Raw genomic sequence first — 19,608 nt, 5'->3', positions numbered from 1 at the left:
GAGAATCTATATGGGGCTATAGTGACCATGACGAGGGTCTATGCTGATTATTGGACAAGAAACCATAACTGGTACTTATGTTTGCTTTGGCCAGCAAATAATTTGAGCAGAGATTTTTGCCCAAGGACAGTTGCCATGTGCTTTTTCTGTTTTCTTAGCTTCCACACTAGGTGTCAATTCTTATTCCTTTTGTACAGGATTGTGAAGTTAGGTTAGAGGAAAATAGAAAAGTTTCGTTATTTTGCCATTTTGTGATGCTTCATCTAAAATGTTATGCTTAAGACTAATAGGCTAACAAGACAAAAATGATTATTTTCTGCAATCTAATATAGGAAAGCTCAGTCTAAATAACCCTTACACACACACCACACACACTCTGGTAGTCATAATGTTAATATACAGGAGGTTATGAGCCAGAGGAAACCAAAGCTAGGAGGTAAGAGTTCAGATCCACTGGCCCAGGGATGCCTGCGTGAAATAAAACCTTTGCTTTGCCTCTTTATCATTTGCTATCCAGGCCACAGAGCACTTGTCAGTTGAAACTCTGAGCTGATTTATGAGGTTTGCTGAAATGGAAAGAGCTCTGGAATTTATGGCGTGATTCCCCCTTGTTATTTGCTAAGCTAAGACCATGAAACATATGGCCTTAATATGGAGTGAGAAGGAAAATAGTGCTTTCATTAAACCACAGTCACCATTTTGATCCTGATTTGCTTGTCCAAATTCCCGTCCTTGGGAAGTACTAAACAGTGTGTTGAAAAGCCTTTGAGTCCAATGTGATCTTAGCCACTCAGCACCCAGTTTGCCCTGAAAAATAAAAAAATAAAATGGGAGCAAGGCCTTACCTTGGGTTTAAACTTAAGCAAATGAGGAATGAAGTTGGCCACAGGCTTGCATAATTACCCAACCACTTGAATCATTATGGCTTCAATAAAAGCATTTGCATTTACAGAGGATCTGCTGGGTGTACCACTCATGTTTTAAGTAGAGTGCACTGATGCCAGAAACCAGGAATTTTTTTTCGTAGTAATGGGCAATCTGCAACTTCTTGTGTCCCAGGGGGGAAAAAACCCACCAAACTTTTTTCTTTTATGCCTACCAAATTCTGAGATGAGACAGGAAGAAGTGCATTATTATTTGAATTCCTTTTAATGTGTCCATCAGGCCTTTTTCTTTTTGCCAAGCCCAATGGATTAAAAGAAAAGGTTTTATGTCAGTGGTGAGATGACTCACATAGTCCCCTCCACACACATCCGTGATATTTAATATTTTTTTAAAGGGCATCTTTGCATGGCAAATACCCAGGGGGAATATTCAAAGTATTTTGTAACTGCGGGAGCGGAAGCACTGATCACCCAGATGGTCAGTGGTTTTGGAATTGGAGCAGAGTTCTGAAGTTCTCCTACAGGGCAAAGACATATGGGAGAAGGATTACTGGGCAGGTGTCAGGTGGAGGGGTGCTGGTGGTGGCAAAAGGGAGGAATGGGAGTCTCTAAACAGAGGCTGTTCAGCTCCCAGTATATAAATACGTCCGCATTTAAATAGCATGGCTACCCGAGTCCATCTCTGAAGCAGGTCCCAGTTGCAGTCAGTGATCCCATAATACCTGGTAATTGATGGAAGTGACGGATCAGTAATGACAGCCACTTAAACTTTTTCTTTCCTTTTTCCCTCCTTTTTTAAACCCAGATTGGGGAGTTACTGAGTACCACCCATCCTGCCAACAAAGCCAGCTTGACCCTGTTCTGTCCCGAAGAGGGGGACTGGAAGAACTCCAATCTTGACAGACACAATCTCCAAGACTTCATCAATATCAAACTCAACTCAGCTTCTATATTGCCAGAAATGGAAGGACTTTCTGAGTTTACCGAGTACCTCTCAGAATCAGTGGAAGTCCCATCTCCCTTTGACATCCTGGAACCTCCCACATCGGGTGGATTTCTGAAGCTCTCCAAGCCCTGCTGTTACATTTTCCCAGGAGGGCGGGGTGATTCTGCCCTGTTCGCTGTGAACGGATTCAATATGCTCATCAATGGAGGATCCGAAAGAAAATCCTGCTTCTGGAAGCTCATCCGACATTTGGACCGGGTGGACTCCATCCTGCTCACCCACATTGGGGATGACAATTTGCCCGGAATCAACAGCATGCTGCAGCGGAAGATCGCAGAGCTGGAGGAAGAGCAGTCCCAGGGTTCCACCACCAACAGTGACTGGATGAAAAACCTTATCTCCCCTGACTTAGGGGTCGTATTTCTCAATGTACCTGAAAACCTGAAAAACCCAGAGCCGAATATCAAGATGAAGAGAAGCATAGAAGAAGCTTGCTTCACACTCCAGTACCTAAACAAATTGTCCATGAAACCAGAGCCTCTCTTCCGAAGTGTCGGCAATACCATTGATCCTGTCATTCTTTTCCAAAAAATGGGAGTGGGGAAGCTTGAGATGTACGTGCTTAACCCCGTCAAGAGCAGCAAGGAAATGCAGTATTTTATGCAGCAATGGACTGGCACCAACAAAGACAAGGCTGAACTGATCCTGCCCAATGGTCAAGAAGTAGACATCCCAATTTCCTACCTGACGTCTGTCTCCTCTTTGATCGTGTGGCATCCAGCAAACCCTGCTGAGAAAATCATTCGAGTTCTGTTTCCTGGAAATAGCACCCAGTACAACATCCTGGAAGGGCTAGAAAAGCTCAAACATTTAGACTTCCTGAAGCAGCCGCTGGCCACCCAAAAGGATCTCACGGGCCAGGTGCCCACCCCGACCGTGAAACAAGTAAAACTGAAGCAGAGGGCCGACAGCCGAGAGAGTCTCAAGCCAGCCACCAAACCGGTGGCCAGCAAATCGGTGCGCAAGGAGTCGAAAGAAGAAACCCCCGAGGTCACAAAAGCTAATCAGGTGGAAAAGCCACCCAAAGTCGAAAGCAAAGAAAAGGTGATCGTGAAAAAAGACAAGCCAGTCAAAACAGAGACCAAACCTCCCGTGACGGAAAAGGAGGCACCCAGCAAAGAGGAGCAGCCTCCCGCCAAAACCGACGTGGCCGAGAAGCAAGCCACGGACGTCAAGCCCAAGACGGCCAAAGAGAAGATCGTGAAAAAAGAGACCAAGACCAAACCCGAGGAGAAGAAGGAGGAGAAGGAGAAGCCCAAGAAGGAAGTGGCTAAAAAGGAGGACAAAACACCTGTCAAGAAGGAGGAGAAACCCAAAAAGGAAGAGGTAAAGAAGGAAGTCAAGAAAGAAGTCAAGAAGGAAGAGAAAAAAGAACCCAAGAAAGAGGTTAAGAAAGAAACGCCGCTGAAGGATGCCAAGAAGGAAGGGAAGAAGGAAGAAAAGAAGGACATGAAAAAGGAGGAGAAGGAGCCCAAAAAAGAAATCAAGAAACTCTCTAAGGACTCCAAGAAACCATCGACGCCCCTCTCTGAAGCAAAAAAACCAGCGGCTTTAAAACCAAAAGTACCCAAGAAGGAAGAGCCGGTCAAGAAGGAGTCTGCAGCTGCTGGGAAGCCAAAGGAGAAGGGGAAGATTAAAGTCGTCAAGAAGGAGGGCAAGACTGCCGAGGCTGCAGCTGCAGCGGTCGGCGCCGTGGCCACCTCGGCAGCCGCTGTGGCAGTGGCTGGCATAGCAGCCACCGGCCCTGCCAAAGAACTGGAGGCCGAGAGGTCTCTTATGTCATCCCCTGAGGATCTCACCAAGGACTTTGAAGAGCTAAAGGCGGAAGAGATTGATGTAGCCAAGGACATCAAGCCCCAGCTAGAACTCATCGAAGACGAAGAGAAACTGAAGGGAACCGAGCCAGTGGACGCCTACGTCCTCCAGAAAGAGACAGAAGTCATCAAAGTTTCTGCTGAGTCTCCCGATGAGGGGATCACCACCACTGAAGGGGAGGGCGAATGCGAGCAAACGCCGGAAGAGCTGGAGCCGGTCGAGAAACCGGGGGTGGATGACATTGAAAAATTTGAAGATGAAGGAGCTGGTTTCGAGGAGTCCTCGGAGACGGGAGATTATGAGGAGAAGGCAGAAACCGAGGAGGCTGAGGAGCCCGAAGAAGATGGTGAGGAAAACGTGTGCACCTCCAAGCACAGCCCCACGGAGGATGAGGAGAGTGCCAAGGCAGAGGCAGATGTGCACATCAAGGAGAAGAGGGAGTCTGTGGCCAGTGGGGACGACCGGGCAGAAGAAGACATGGACGAGGCCATTGAGAAAGGAGAAGCTGAACAATCTGAGGAGGAGGAGGCTGAAGAGGAGGACAAAGCAGAGGATGCCAGAGATGAATATGAGCCGGAAAAAATGGAAGCTGAAGATTATGTGATGGCTGTGGTTGACAAGGCTGCGGAGGCTGGGGGTGCCGAGGATCAGTATGGATTCCTCACCACATCAGCCAAGCAACCGGGAGTCCAGTCTCCTGGCCGAGAACCTGCGTCTTCAATTCACGATGAGACTCTACCTGGAGGCTCAGAGAGTGAGGCCACTGCTTCTGATGAGGAGAATCGAGAAGACCAGCCTGAGGAATTCACTGCCACCTCTGGCTACACTCAGTCTACCATTGAGATATCTAGCGAGCCCACCCCCATGGATGAGATGTCTACTCCTCGCGATGTGATGAGTGACGAGACCAACAACGAAGAGACAGAGTCCCCATCTCAGGAATTCATAAACATCACCAAATACGAGTCTTCACTGTATTCTCAGGAATACTCCAAAACGACCGTCACCCCGTTCAACGGATTATCCGATGGGTCAAAAACCGATGCCACCGAGGGCAAGGATTATAATGCTTCAGCCTCCACCATATCCCCACCCTCCTCCATGGAGGAAGACAAATTCAGCAAATCTGCTCTACGTGATGCTTACTATTCAGAAGAGAAAGAGGTGAAAGCGAGTACCACGTTGGAGATCAAAGATATCGTCTCCCCGGTTTCGGATGAGAAGCTTAGCCCAGCCAAGAGTCCATCCTCGAGTCCGTCTCCGCCGTCACCCATAGAGAAGACCCCCCTGGGTGAACGTAGTGTGAACTTCTCTCTGACGCCCAATGAGATTACAGTCTCCACAGAGGCCGAAGTGGTCCCTGTGTCTCCTGAGGTGACCCAGGAAGTAGTTGAAGAACATTGTGCTAGTCCTGAGGAGAAGACTCTGGAAGTGGTGTCTCCGTCGCAGTCTGTGACTGGCAGTGCCGGCCACACACCTTACTACCAATCTCCCACCGAGGAGAAAGCTAGTCACCTCCCTACAGAGGTCACTGAAAAGCCAGCAGCAGTGCCAGTGAGCTTTGAATTCAGTGATGCCAAAGATGAGAGTGAAAGGGCTTCCATAAGCCCCATGGATGAACCCGTGCCTGACTCAGAGTCGCCTATGGAAAAAGTCCTGTCTCCTTTACGCAGCCCTCCCCTGATTGGATCCGAGTCTGCATATGAAAGTTTTCTCAGTGCTGATGACAAGGCTCCTGGCAGATGTGCCCAAAGCCCCTTTGAAGGAAAGAATGGAAAACAAGACTTTGCAGACCAAGTCAGTCCAGTTTCTGAAATGACGTCCCCTGGTCTTTACCAAGACAAACAGGAGGTCAGAAGTACAGACTTCACCCCAATCAAGGAAGACTTTGGTCCAGAAAAGAAAACCGATGATGTTGAAGCCATGAATTCTCAACCAGCACTGGCTTTGGATGAAAGGAAATTGGGAGGAGATGTCTCTCCAACCCAAATAGATGTCAGTCAGTTTGGATCTTTCAAAGAAGATACCAAGATGTCCATTTCTGAAGGCACCGTCTCAGACAAGTCAGCCACTCCTGTTGATGAGGGTGTAGCAGAAGACACCTACTCTCACATGGAGGGTGTGGCCTCGGTCTCCACCGCCTCCGTGGCTACGAGCTCATTTCCGGAACCAACAACAGATGATGTGTCTCCTTCTCTGCATGCGGAAGTTGGCTCCCCACATTCCACAGAAGTCGATGACTCCCTTTCAGTGTCTGTTGTGCAAACGCCTACCACTTTCCAGGAGACAGAGATGTCTCCATCTAAAGAAGAATGCCCAAGACCAATGTCAATTTCTCCTCCAGATTTTTCCCCCAAGACAGCCAAATCCAGGACACCAGTTCAAGATCACAGATCGGAACAGTCCTCGATGTCTATTGAGTTTGGCCAAGAATCTCCTGAGCACTCCCTTGCTATGGACTTCAGTCGACAGTCTCCAGATCACCCTGCGGTGGGTGCAAGTATGCTTCACATCACTGAAAATGGGCCAACTGAAGTGGACTATAGTCCTTCTGACATGCAAGACTCCAGTTTATCACATAAGATACCACCAACGGAGGAGCAGTCCTATACCCAAGATAATGATCTCTCCGAGCTCATCTCAGTGTCTCAGGTGGAGGCCTCCCCGTCCACCTCTTCTGCTCATACCCCATCTCAGATAGCTTCTCCCCTGCAAGAAGAAACTCTATCCGATGTTGCTCCTCCCAGAGAGATGTCCTTATATGCCTCACTCACCTCTGAGAAGGAGCAAAGTCTGGAAGGAGAGAAGCTCTCTCCAAAATCTGATATCTCTCCACTCACCCCACGAGAGTCCTCTCCTTTATATTCACCTGGTTTTTCAGATTCTACCTCTGCCGTCAAAGAGAACACAACAGCTTGCCATACCTCCTCATCTCCACCTATAGACGCAGCATCTGCAGAGCCCTTTGGCTACCGTGCCTCCATGTTATTCGATACGATGCAACATCATCTTGCCTTGAATAGAGATTTGGCCACATCTGGCATGGAGAATGACAATGGAGGAAAGACACCTGGTGACTTTAGCTATGTCTATCAAAAGTCTGAGAAAACCACCAGGTCCCCAGATGAAGAAGATTATGACTATGAGTCTTCTGAGAAAACCTCCAGAACCCCAGATGTGGGCAGCTATTACTATGAGAAGACGGAGAGAACCATAAAATCTGCCTGTGACAGTGGCTACTCCTACGAGACCATTGAGAAGACCATCAAGGCCCCTGAAGATGGTGGCTATGCCTGTGAAATCACCGAGAAGACTACACGGACCCCTGAAGAGGGCGGCTACTCTTACGAGATAAGTGAGAAGACCACACGGACCCCTGAAGTGAGCGGTTACAGCTATGAAAAGACCGAGAGGGCTAGAAGGCTCCTGGATGACATCAGCAATGGCTATGACGACTCTGAGGAGGGTGGCCACACACCTGGGGATGCCAGCTACTCTTATGAGACCACTGAGAAAATTTCCAGCTTCCCTGAATCTGAAAGTTACTCCTACGAGACGTCTACAAAAACAGCCAGAAGCCCTGATAGTTCTACATACTGTTATGAGACGATGGAGAGAATTACTAAAACCCCCCAGGCATCTACATATTCTTACGAGACTTCAGATCGCTGCTACACTGCGGAGAAGAAGTCCCCCTCAGAGGCCCGCCAGGATGTGGATTTATGCCTCGTGTCCTCCTGTGAGTACAAGCATCCCAAGACAGAGCTCTCACCCTCCTTCATCAATCCCAACCCTCTGGAGTGGTTTGCCAGTGAAGAGCCCACTGAAGAATCTGAGAAGCCCCTCACTCAGTCAGGGGGAGCCCCACCACCCCCAGGAGGAAAGCAGCAGGGACGACAGTGTGATGAGACCCCACCTACCTCAGTCAGTGAGTCGGCCCCATCCCAGACCGACTCTGATGTCCCTCCAGAGACAGAAGAGTGTCCTTCCATCACAGCCGATGCAAACATCGACTCCGAAGATGAGTCAGAAACCATCCCCACAGACAAAACTGTCACATACAAGCACATGGACCCCCCGCCTGCCCCCATGCAGGACCGCAGCCCTTCTCCACGCCACCCTGACGTGTCCATGGTCGACCCAGAGGCCTTGGCCATTGAGCAGAACCTGGGCAAAGCTCTGAAGAAGGACCTGAAAGAGAAGACTAAGACCAAGAAGCCAGGGACAAAGACCAAGTCCTCGTCACCTGTCAAAAAGGGGGACGGGAAGTCCAAGCCCTCAGCAGCTTCACCAAAACCGGGGGCCTTGAAAGATACCTCAGATAAGGTGTCCAGAGTGGCTTCTCCTAAGAAGAAAGAATCTGTGGAAAAAGCAGCGAAAACCACCGCCACTCCTGAAGTCAAAGCTGTGCGAGGGGAAGAGAAGGACAAGGAGACCAAGAATGCCGCCAACGCTTCCGCATCCAAATCAGCAAAGACTGCCACCGCAGGTAGGCCCAGGGCACCGGGCATCCTTGGGAGGTCATGCAGTTCTTTCCCTGTTTGACTTTGTGCTGGGAGGACAGGGGAGCAAACATGGATGCTTCACTTCCCCCCATTACTCTCTCCTGCTGAAGGTCTGTTTCTGAGCCCAGTGTGGACTTGGGCTTAGGGGTAGCTCAGAGTATGGCCCAGAGCAGCTCTGATGGGACAGTGGGATTCCTGGCTTTGCACCATTCTGGAGTATAGCAACTGCATTCCTGATCGAAACCTTCAGAGCCAGGGATATGAGTTTCAAGCTGCTCTGAAGACTGGCTTCAGATGTGCCGGCCAAGGTTACAAGGGCTAGAAGCTCCAAAAGGCCTAGAGAGAACTAGAAATTCCATCCCAACCCCCAATGACCTGCCAAGGCCCAGGATTTTAGAGTCCTATTTTTTTAAAAAATAAGATTTTTAAAAATAAAATCATGAAAATTTAATATTATCATTTTTTTTTATTTAATTAAAAAAATGACCAGTTTGGAGATACATTCCCTTGAAGGAAATGTTGTTTTCTTATCAGCTAACATACACTGTAATTCCAGTTGATATTTCTGACTTCTGATCATTCCTGATTTGCCTCTGAGTCTCAGATTTATCAGTTTATAGTAGTGATTTGGGATTTTGATGACACTGGACTTTGGTAGCACAGCTTCATCTTGTTGCTTCGAAGTAGTCATGAGGATTTGTACTAAAGCTCTTTTTTTCTTTCTTTCTTTATGTAATTATCCAGGGATTTTTAGATCACCATTCACAAAGGCATATAAATTGACCCAAAATCATGAAACAAAAAATAATTTGAATAATATTTCCTTGATTTATTAGAGAATATCAGAGAGATGACCCTTTGGGGCTCTCAAATTCCATGCACTTTATGGTATCTTGGTTACAGATGCAGATTTTACTTTATGTGAAGCATCAATTTTAAGACTCAGTTCTTACGAGATTGGGTCTTTTTATGTACACAGAGAAAATAAATGGAATTTGTTCATGCTTAGTATAAATATAAACCCACCAGATAATTAACCCTTTGGTCTGAAAGAGCTGATGACCTGCACTAAGGAGAAAGCATGGAATCCCTTCAAATTAATAATAGTAAAAAAAAAACAGATGAAATTTTGCAGAACATATACACCCTAGCCCACGGAATTGATATTAAAAAAAAAAAAAGACTTTCTTGAACATTTAAGGAGACAATTTAAAGACAAAGTAATAAAGAGGATTTAATTTTTATTTACTTTGAAGATGCTTTTAGATTTCTAAAAAGACAAAGTTGCCCATTTAACTGATTTTAAAAGCAAATTTGGGTGGACTTCTGGTGATTTCCAGTTTGTGCTTCTATGAGCATTATTAATTTGGTTTTGATGGTAGCAGTTTAATATTCAAGATAAAATTGCAAACAAATTTAATTATTAGAACAGCAATTCAAACTTCTGTTAGAGTCAGGATTCTTTAGAAGGTCCCCAAAGTGTTGCTTACAGCTCAGATTGACTAAAATGGTCTGTGAATGTATTTATAAAATGAGCTTATTTACCTCAAACATTAATTTGGCCGATTCTTGCTACTTCCTTAACCCACTAAAAGTAAATCTGGGCAATTGATGGAATTCACTGGAACTTTTTAAACTGTTGAGATGAGAGTTTTTACACATCCCATGGAGAAAGGAGAGCAGGTTAAGTGTCTAGAATCTCACCGGCATTTCAGATGGTTTAGGCAGTGGTCATAAACTGCACATTAGAGTCCCCTGGGGTGCTTTTAAAAGATCATGGTGCCCAGACCCCAGCCCTAACCCACTTAAGCAGACTCTGGAGGAGAAGGCCTTGGCATCAGTAAGCAACCAAGGTGACTCTAATCATGCAGGGAGAGTGACGGACCACTGCCCTAGAATGTTAGCTTTACTCGTTCAAAAGCATTAAACCTTCAAACCAGAAGAAGTTAGCAAGGCAGCTGACGAAACAGGGTGCCAGGAAATTTGGGGGTTAATCTGAACTGCTGCTTTGCCCAGGCCGTTCTGGGTTAGGCTGGAAATTTTGGCTCCAAGGTGCCCCTTTCTGCAGTCTGATATGTCCTGATTGGTTAGCAAAAGCCTAGTCTTTCTAGACCTTCCTTTGCCAAATGTTGGTGTCCATCCCTGCATAGGGAGAGATGTCTCACAGCACTGTGCGAAGGCAAGAATACAGTGTTTCCTTGGGTTATGAATGGTGAGTAGGGCCCTGGAGAGAGCATATAGGGTGAAGATCTGAACTACTTACTAGGACAGAGGTTAGGGCATACTATTCAGCTATGGGCACAACCGCTATCAATTGATAACCTAAAGTGAACTGCTAAGATCTCTTAACTGCGGCTGGGTGTGATGACATACTTCTATAATCCCAACATCTCAGGAGGGTTGCAGGTGCGAGGGCAACTTCAGCAACTTAGTGAAACCTAGTTTCAAAATAAGAAGGACTGGGGATATAGCTCAGTGGTAGAATGCCCCTGGGTTCAGTACTCAGTACCACCAAAATCGATCAATCAATCAATCATTGCGTAACTATGGTTTGCCAGATGCAGATGCTTCTTTTTGATTTTTAAGGTGTTTCCTAGATCACTTTTCAGATTTAGATGTTAGTAGCTCCTTTAGGAAGGTGTTGCTATCTACTTCTGTCTTTGCAAGGGCCTTGAAACTTGAAACTTCTTACTTCATAATGGGTTGTGCACAGAGGGCAAACATCCCACTCTTCGTTTCTCCTACTGAAGTGATAAACAACCATGGAATTCTCGTATCGCTAGTGTTAGATGTCCTGTACACGTTATTGGGGAGATGGAGATGCTTTCACTTCTTTGCCTATCTCAGAGAGCCTGCTTGGGGATGAGTGGGGGAGGTACATTGGACAGACAGCTCTCTTCATGTTACTGAGACCCTTGCTTTGTCTTTGTTTACCAAAGGACCAGGAGCCACCAAGACGGCCAAGTCCTCAGCTGTGCCTCCAGGCCTCCCTGTGTATTTGGACCTGTGCTATATTCCCAACCACAGCAACAGTAAGAATGTTGATGTTGAATTTTTCAAGAGAGTGAGGTCGTCCTACTATGTGGTGAGTGGGAATGACCCCGCTGCTGAGGAGCCCAGCCGGGCTGTCCTGGATGCCTTGTTGGAAGGGAAGGCTCAGTGGGGCAGCAACATGCAGGTAAGGGCCCGAGGACCTTGGCTGCACTGTGGTTGAACTGGGGCCAGAGGCAGAGGGAGGGAGCCATGTTTAGCAAGGCACCTTTGTCATTGAGGATCTGTACAAGGTGCCTCCCAAAACTGTCACACATGAAATCTCCTCAGGACAAAGTCAGTTTAACCCACAGAAGATGGTCTAAAAGAGTATTTTTTTTAATTCGTTCTTTTTAGTTATACGTGACAGCAGAATCCATTTTGATCTAATTATATTAGCATTGGATATATCTTATTTTAGTTAGAATTCCATTCTAATGGATGTACATGGTGGTGTTGTTTTCATATATGTACATGGGGAAATTATGTCAGATTCATTCCACTGTTTGTTCCTTGCCTATCCCCGCTCCCTTCCCATCATTCCCCATTGTCTAATCCACTGCACTTCTACTCTTGCCCTCACTGCTCCTTTCACATTATCAGAGAAAATATTCAACCTTTGGTTGTTTGGAGTGATTTACTTCACTTAGCACGATAGTTTTCAGATCTATCCCTTTGCTGGCACATGTCATAATTTCATTCTTCTTAATGCTGAGTAATACTCCATTGTGCATATATACCGCAGTTTCTTTATCCATTCATCTATTGAAGGACACCTAGGTTGGTTCCATAATTTAGCCATTGTAAATTGAGCTGCTATAAACATCGATGTGGCTACATCACTGTAGTATGCTGCTTTTAAGTCCTTTGGGTTTATACTGAGGAGTGGGATAACTGGGTCAAATGGTGGTTCCATTCCAAGTTTTCTGAGGAATCTCCATACTGATTTCCAGAGTGGTTGTACCAATTTGCAGTCCCACCAGCAATGAATGAGTGAACCTTTTCCCCCACATCCTCACCAACATTGTTACTTGTATTCCTGGTCATTGCCTTTCTGGCTGGAGTGAGATGGAATCTCAGTGTAATTTTAATTGCTTTTCTCTAATTGCTAGGTACGTTGAACATTTTTTCATATATTTGTTGACCCTTAATATTCTGTGAAGTGTCTGTTCAGTTTCTTTGCCCAATTATTGATTGGGTTATTATTATTGTAATTATTTTTATTTTGGTGTTAAGTTTTTGAGTTCCTTGTATATCCTGGAAATTAATGCTTTATCTGAGGTGGCAAAGATTTTCTCCATTCTGTAGGCTTTCTCTTCACACTCTTGATTGTTTTCTTTAATGTGGAGAAGCTTTTTGGTTTGATGCCATCCCATTTATTGATTATTAATTTTACTTCTTGCTCTTTAGGAGTCTTATTAAGGAAGTCAGTTCCTGAGCCAATATGTTGGAAGGTTAGGGCTACATTTTCTTCTAATATGTGCAGATTTAGTCTAATACTTAAGTTCTTAATCCACTTTAAGCTGAGTTTTGTGCAGGGAGAGAGAAAGGTGTTAAATTTCATTCTGCTGCATATGGATTTCCAGTTTCCCAGCACCACTTGTTGAAGAGTCTATCTTTTGACCAATGCATGTTATTGGCACTTTGTCTAGTGTGAGGTAACTATATTTTTGTGGGTTTGTCTCTATCTTCTTTTCTATACTATTGGTCTTTTTGCTTGTTTTAGTGCCAGAACCATGCTGTTTTTGTTACTATAGCTCTATAGTATAATTTTAGATCTGGTATTGTGATGTATCCTGCTTCACTTTTCTTGCTAAGGATTGCTTTGGCTATTCTGGGTCTCTCATTTTTCCAAATGAATTTCATGACTGCTTTTTCTATTTCTATGAAGAATGTCATTGGGATTTTAATAGGAATTGCATTCTATCTGTGTAGCACTTTTGGTAGTATGGCCATTTTGACAATATTAATTCTGCCTATCCAAGAGCATGGGAGATCTTTCCATCTTCTAAGATCTTCAGTTTTTTTCTTTAGTGTTCTATAGTTTTCACTTTAGAGGTCTTTTGCCTCTTTTGTTAGATTGATTTCCAAGTTTTTTTGTTTGTTTGTTTGTTTTTTGAGAATATTGTGAATGGGATGGTTTTCCTAATTTCTTTTTTAGCTGATTCATCATTGTTGTACAGAAATGTAATTAATTTGGGTGTTAATTTTGTATCCTGCTACTTTGCTGAATTCATTTATGAGTTCTAGAAGTTTTTGGTAGAGTTTTTTGGGTCTTCTCAATATAAAATTATGTCATTGACTCAGAGGTATTTTGAACTCTTCTTTTCCCATTTGTATACCTTTTATTTTATTCTTTTACCTAATTGCTGTGGCTAGAGATTCAAGGACTGTGTTGAATAGAAGTGGTGAAAGTGGGCATCCCTGTGTAATTTCTGTCTAAAGTGGTATTCTTGATGCCACCAACAACCAACACTTTGGAGGAAAGCCACCTTACCTAAGGCATAATCTATTCATCTATAAAATGGACTGAAGGTTAATTGCCTTCCCCCAATATATGAGTATTGTGCATGCAAATCAAAGTGGTTATATTTCCACGGGAGAGCTGCTGAAGAAGTGCATTCACTCCTTTGTTTTTTATGGATGGACCGAAGGTAAGAACTTTAGAAAATCAACTCTCCAGGTGAAATTCCATAGTAAGAGCATTGACTCCTAAAGAATATGCCTAACTCCCAAACCAAGTGTCTAGCTATGAACCACCCTGTCAGTACGGTTGGGATCTTTGTTCATCCAAATTTTACTTATGCTTCTGCACAGGATCATTAGTAAACTATGTTTGCATACTATTAAATAGAATTGCTTATTTAATCATATGAAATCTAATGTAGCCAAGCGCATTAGATTTCACACCCCTATAATCTCAGCAACTCAGGAGGCCTGCGGTAGGAGGATGCCAAGCTTGAGGCCAGTCTCAGCAACTTGGTCAGACCATGTCTCAGGGGAGAAAAAAAAAACAACTGGGGATATAGCTAGCTCATAGCTCATTGGTGGAGTGTGCTTGGGCTCAATCCCCAGTACCACAAAAAAAGGTAAAAGAAATCTAATGTGAAACAGCCAATTGCCTCCTAAGGAATATTACATTTTTAAGTCATTAACCACCTATCCCACTCACCTACCCCCCAGCCACACATGCAAAGACACATATCTTCATTTCCAGAAAAATGTTAGTTACACCTAGTGGGTGGGTTTTCTGAGGATGTTGAGCTACAATAATAACTAAAACTCCTTTGACTAAATATACATTATCTTTTATGCAAAACTTCCTGGCTGTAAGAAATAGCCTTAATCAAGGTACTTAATGAACATTAAAGGATTGAAAAAACAACAGTGAATTTAGGTGAACTAATTGACAAGTCTCTAGTTGCCTTTGGTTCTAGTCTTCCACTCTTTTTTGTGTGTATTTATTCTGGTTCCTTGCAAATGTAGGTTGAAAAAAAAGACTTGCATTCCTTGAGGAAAATAGAACATTTTTCTTTCATTCCCCATCTTCTAGTGGTCTAATACCTTGGGTTTGTACTATTTTTGCATCTGGTTTCTGTCCCTGCCCTTAAACAGCTATTTTCTCCCTGCAGGTAACTCTGATCCCAACTCATGACTCAGAAGTGATGAGGGAATGGTACCAGGAGACCCATGAGAAACAGCAAGACCTCAACATCATGGTTTTAGCCAGCAGCAGCACAGTGGTTATGCAAGATGAATCTTTCCCTGCATGCAAGATAGAACTGTAAAAACCAAGGCCAGCCACACCACAGGATTTGAACTTTGTTTCCAGAAATTCTTCAATTTGAAACTACCTTTTCTAAAACGCCAATTGATCTAATTAAGTCGCCGAACAGTTACCTGCCAAATGCTATCCTGTGTCATGGTGACGCAAGTCACTAATATTTCTCAGTTTTTGCTGATTGCTAAGGGAAGTAACAGTATTCCCACAATAGGGTTCAAGTTACTACAAAATTACCTACCCCAGTTCATCTCTGCTGAACATTTGGAAACCATGCACTAGCAAACCCAACTGACTTCTGCTAGGTAGAGGCATTTGTCTTAGAGAGAGAGAGAGAGAGAGGGAGGGAGGGAGAGAGGGAGTGAGGGAGTGAGCGCACAAAGAGAATGCAGGAGAGAGAGAGAGAGGAAGAATGAGAAAGAAAAAGAATGCAAGAAAAGGAGATGGAGTGGAGAGGTTCTGGTGAGATACCCAGAGAGGAAAAGAGAGAGCAGGGTGGGGTAAAGAGAAGAACACCAACAATGAGGTCTGCATTTCCTCAGGCAGTAGGTATTCTGTAGTCTACACAGGCCAAGTTTTCCATTTTTGTCAGTCTTAAGTCATCATTTTCTAAAGCAAGCTGGCTAGAGGAATACAAAAAGAACAAAACTTGTCATGAGGGCATGTGAGATTGTCACGCCTTAATTAAGCTCCTTCAGTTTGAAGGCTGCACATTGACATGCTGTAGTGAGTGTAGACTGCACACACAAGTGGAATGAGCCCCATTCAGAACTCTCAGACTCTTTAGACACACGAGTAGATTGATCTAAGGCATGCTCCCAGCATTTGTCCACCCACTTAGTCCACACTGCGTCAATTAACCTGCATGCGTCAACGCCCAAGTCCACCCCAATTAACTGAAGCAAATACCAAAGCAGTTGGGAGTACATATGGTAGACAATTTGCCTTAGGAAGTGACTTGAATGTACAAAGATACTTGATGCACTTATTTTTTAATGAGAGACAGCAAGTTTATAAAACATCCGTGTAGGATTATAGATACTCCAGTTGAAGAAGCACATGTGTGCACATGGGGGTTACTAGAAGTTGATCTGATTGGTCCAACAGTTTGATGCTGAGTCATGCGTGCTGAATACCACGCCAGTGCACCCGTGACCCCTCAGCCAAACAAGTTGCACCTTTCATAGCTTCTTCACTATTGCAAATTCAAGACTGAAAAGGCTTCTATGATCAGAACTGGGAAAACAGTGAATCTTATGGTGGAAGAGGTTCTCAGCAAGTGTACAGTATTTACCTTCCTTTGTCTTACATTGGCTTTTTTAATTTTCCATTAATTTCAACATGATTATGGGAACAAGTGTACAGAACTTTTTTTTTTTAGCTATGTGAGAACTTTTCATAGATGAACTTTTTAACTAACGTTTTAATTTACAGGAAAATACAAAAGAAAAATTTCAAGCGATAGTCTTTTTTTTTTTAAGTGTTTCATAAGACAAAAATTGAATAATTTTTTGAAGTTCTGGCAAGATTGAAGTCTTAAGATTGCAGTAATAATATTTATTAAAAACCCAAAACTACCAGGAAGAATGATACCTCCCACCTTTTGATTCCCATAACCTAAAAATTTGAGTATGGGCTATTTGAGAGTGGGAGAGAACAGCATGGTAGGCTAATTTCAGGGTCTTTACGAGTCTATCACCCAGTGGTACCCTACATACTTCTTTCAAGATCTTCAACCATGAGGTAAAAGAGCCAAGTTCAAAAGAACCCTAGCACATGGGATTTTCTTTTTTGGAAAAAATAAGTAATAGATTGACAACAAATGAATCCCCCACTCCTGTTGTTCATCATGTAGAGTTCAGACATACTGTCCATCGCTGTCATCATTGAACCATGAACCTGGGAAGCCAGATCATGATTAAAACTGACGTCCGGTTTCAAGTTGCAGCTCCATGCACCCAGTGTTCGGATGTGGCAAACTTCTCAGTGACAACTGTGCTGTGCTCTGTCATGTCACATTTCCTGCAGACTCTTAAGATCTACGGAGTAGTGAACAATGACCTCATTTTATTTTCTGTGTTAGTTATTTATTTCAGAATTAACATTTTAGTTTATTTTTGTCTGTTAAGTGTTTGTTTTGCACTGCTAACTAATATGAGGGTTTAAACAATGCTTCTTCAGGGTCCCTCACGGAGGACGCGTGCAGTCTACTTAATGCTGTGAATTACATTTTCCAAATGTTTAACTTTTTTTTAAGAAAATTAATATTCTATTTCTGTTAGGCTTCTCTAGGAATACAGTTTTTATTTATTGCCCTATTTCTTTTTAAGTTTTTAAAAATAACACACTAAGGGTACAAAAATGTCACACCTGATGGAAGAGTCATTGTGACCAAAATGGGTTTCATTGAGCATAAACTCATCTACCTAAAACTTCTTTTATGAGAAGCCCATAAAATTACTCAAGTTTATTATTTAATGGTTAGTTATTGAGTTGGTTCACATAATGCCTGGGAAGAGAAACATTTCCTAGCCTTCTTGCCAAATCCAGACCTCTGGTTGATTTTTCTTTGATAGAAGATGGAGTTACTTTCCAATTTTCCAAATTAAAGTTACTTAAGTTGTATATTATTTTGCTTTTAAAAAAAAGTGCAAACACTTTTGGAGAATTATAGCCAGTCTTCAGTTATAACCTCTCTACCCACTCCTTGCCCCCAACCCCCTACTCCTCTATGGAATTTAATGAGAAAAATATAAAAAACTGTCATTGGTCAGCTGGCTCTTTTTCCTATGAAATCTATCAGTACTGTCCTCCATTCGTTGTTCTCTATGATGGCCACAGAGCCTGAGTATACCAGGAAAACCAATATTTGCATTACAGGTTGCTCTTGTCCTTCTAGACATCTTTCCTACCTGTGTGACTAACCTAATTTTGCTAGTTCCATAAATACACAATTAGTTTAGTAACAGCCATCAGAAAGTACCATGTACCTTCATGGTGAGAGCTAAAACTCGACACAGACTTCTAGGAGCTTTGTTCATACCGATTACTTAATCCAATTGTATAGATTTGAATATTTGAGTGGAAGGAATTTCCATTCTGTTTAAATGATGGGATTCTATTGCGATAGCACTCATGATCATGACCTTTTTGGTAGTATTCTTAAACAAAATTCTACAGAGACTAAATGTTAAGAGACGATCCTCCATTTTCAATTTTAACCAATTCTATCCCCTTTCTCAAAACCCCAACCCCTGTGCATGCTTTCTCAGTCTTGTGGTGGGACTGGATACAATGACTGACCCCTCCCTCTTTAAACACCATTTTTCCATGGAGTTCAAAAGGAAAAAAAAATTTTTCTTAACGTTACATATCATAGTGAATGGTTTCCCCAGTGTATATGGATGTTTTAAGTGTCTCCAATAGCTTATGAAGTTTAGGAGCTTTCCAATATTCATTTAATAAGATTCAATCATTTGCTAATGGAAATTTTTCCACCTTCCATTTTTCCCTCTGTTACCAAATTTCAGCTCCGAGGAGCTGCTCTACAATTCTGGAATTGCTTTTCTTGCCTCTCTTTAGTCATCTGTCACAGGAGGTTTCTGCTCAGTAACGATATTGTGCGTTAGGAGAACTTTTTATTTTTATTTTTTCGTGCTTCAGATGTAGGAGAAAAGATCCTGTTTCCATTTGAAAGGAACTGTTAAGCTTTTTATCTTTTAACCAACTGAACAACAAACCAAAAGCAGCCTAGAGATGAGCATTTCTTTGAAAGCAATTAGGTTATTCACCTGGTATTAAAACTATCTACTATTTTAAAAAAAATCTGTGACTTTTATGAAGTTCATTTTAAAAGGCAGCATCAAAAACTGAAAAAGGAAGGGAAGAAAAAGTCAACAGCTTCTCTGCACTTGTTTGGAGCTCCCCAAAGCGGGAGCCACAGAGAAGAGGCTCGGACCGGGCTGCCCCTTGGAGAACACCCTGCAGCCAGCAGTTGGGAGTCACGCTTTCCACGCTGCACGCAGCCCCTTCACTTTCCAGCCCCCACAAGGAGTGGTCCTGAGCTGGGCTGAGAAGCACTTCACACTCCTCTCTCTTGTTCTGAATGGTGTTTGTGTCAGTCTGCAGCTGTGTATGGCATTATGTCTTATAATCCTGCATCACTTCTATCCTATCCAGTCATATCTAATGTAGAAAATTAGTTTCCAGTGAAAGTAATATGTAGTGCTTTTATGATATTTGTGTGCAATATCCCCTCTTCCATTGAGGATATTTGATGTAAAGGAAAAAAAAAAAAACTCAGTTCCACAATAAAATACAAAAGTGGCAAAAGTTCACGCATTCCCCGTGCTGTTTTTGGCTTTGTGTCCCGAGTTGGGCTCTGCCATCCATGACGGGGGTGACCACATTCTTTTCAGACTGCTTTTTTGTGGCTACTCATTGATTGATGTGTGTAGCCAAACTCTCAAGAAGGTTAGAGTCTTAAGGACAGAAACTGGGAGTTGAGGGAGAATAATAAAAACAGTGGCCTAAAAACAAAATAGTTAAAGGAGAATATTAGCTGGGCTTCCTGCACAAACCACAAAA

At 43.3% G+C, this 19,608-nt stretch overlaps 1 protein-coding gene across 2 annotated transcripts in view; it reads left to right on the top strand.

Moving 5' to 3' along the window:
• Positions 1-19,353, top strand: part of Map1b (microtubule associated protein 1B) — a 103,958-nt gene extending 84,605 nt beyond the window's left edge. For both annotated transcript variants that reach the window (XM_048800154.1, XM_015497816.2), the window contains 3 exons: positions 1,690-8,194; positions 11,150-11,388; positions 14,873-19,353. In XM_048800154.1, the coding sequence (XP_048656111.1) occupies positions 1,690-8,194; positions 11,150-11,388; positions 14,873-15,028 (6,900 nt within the window). In that variant the 3' untranslated portion in view covers positions 15,029-19,353. The remainder of the gene's footprint in view (positions 1-1,689; positions 8,195-11,149; positions 11,389-14,872) is intronic.
• Positions 19,354-19,608: the final 255 nt, after the last annotated feature.

Source organism: Marmota marmota, unplaced genomic scaffold, assembly GCF_001458135.2.
Source record: "Marmota marmota marmota unplaced genomic scaffold, marMar, whole genome shotgun sequence".
Classification (NCBI taxonomy): Eukaryota; Metazoa; Chordata; class Mammalia; order Rodentia; family Sciuridae; genus Marmota; species Marmota marmota.
The sequence above is the reverse complement of the archived record's forward strand: the minus strand, read 5'-3'. Positions and strand labels throughout refer to the sequence as shown.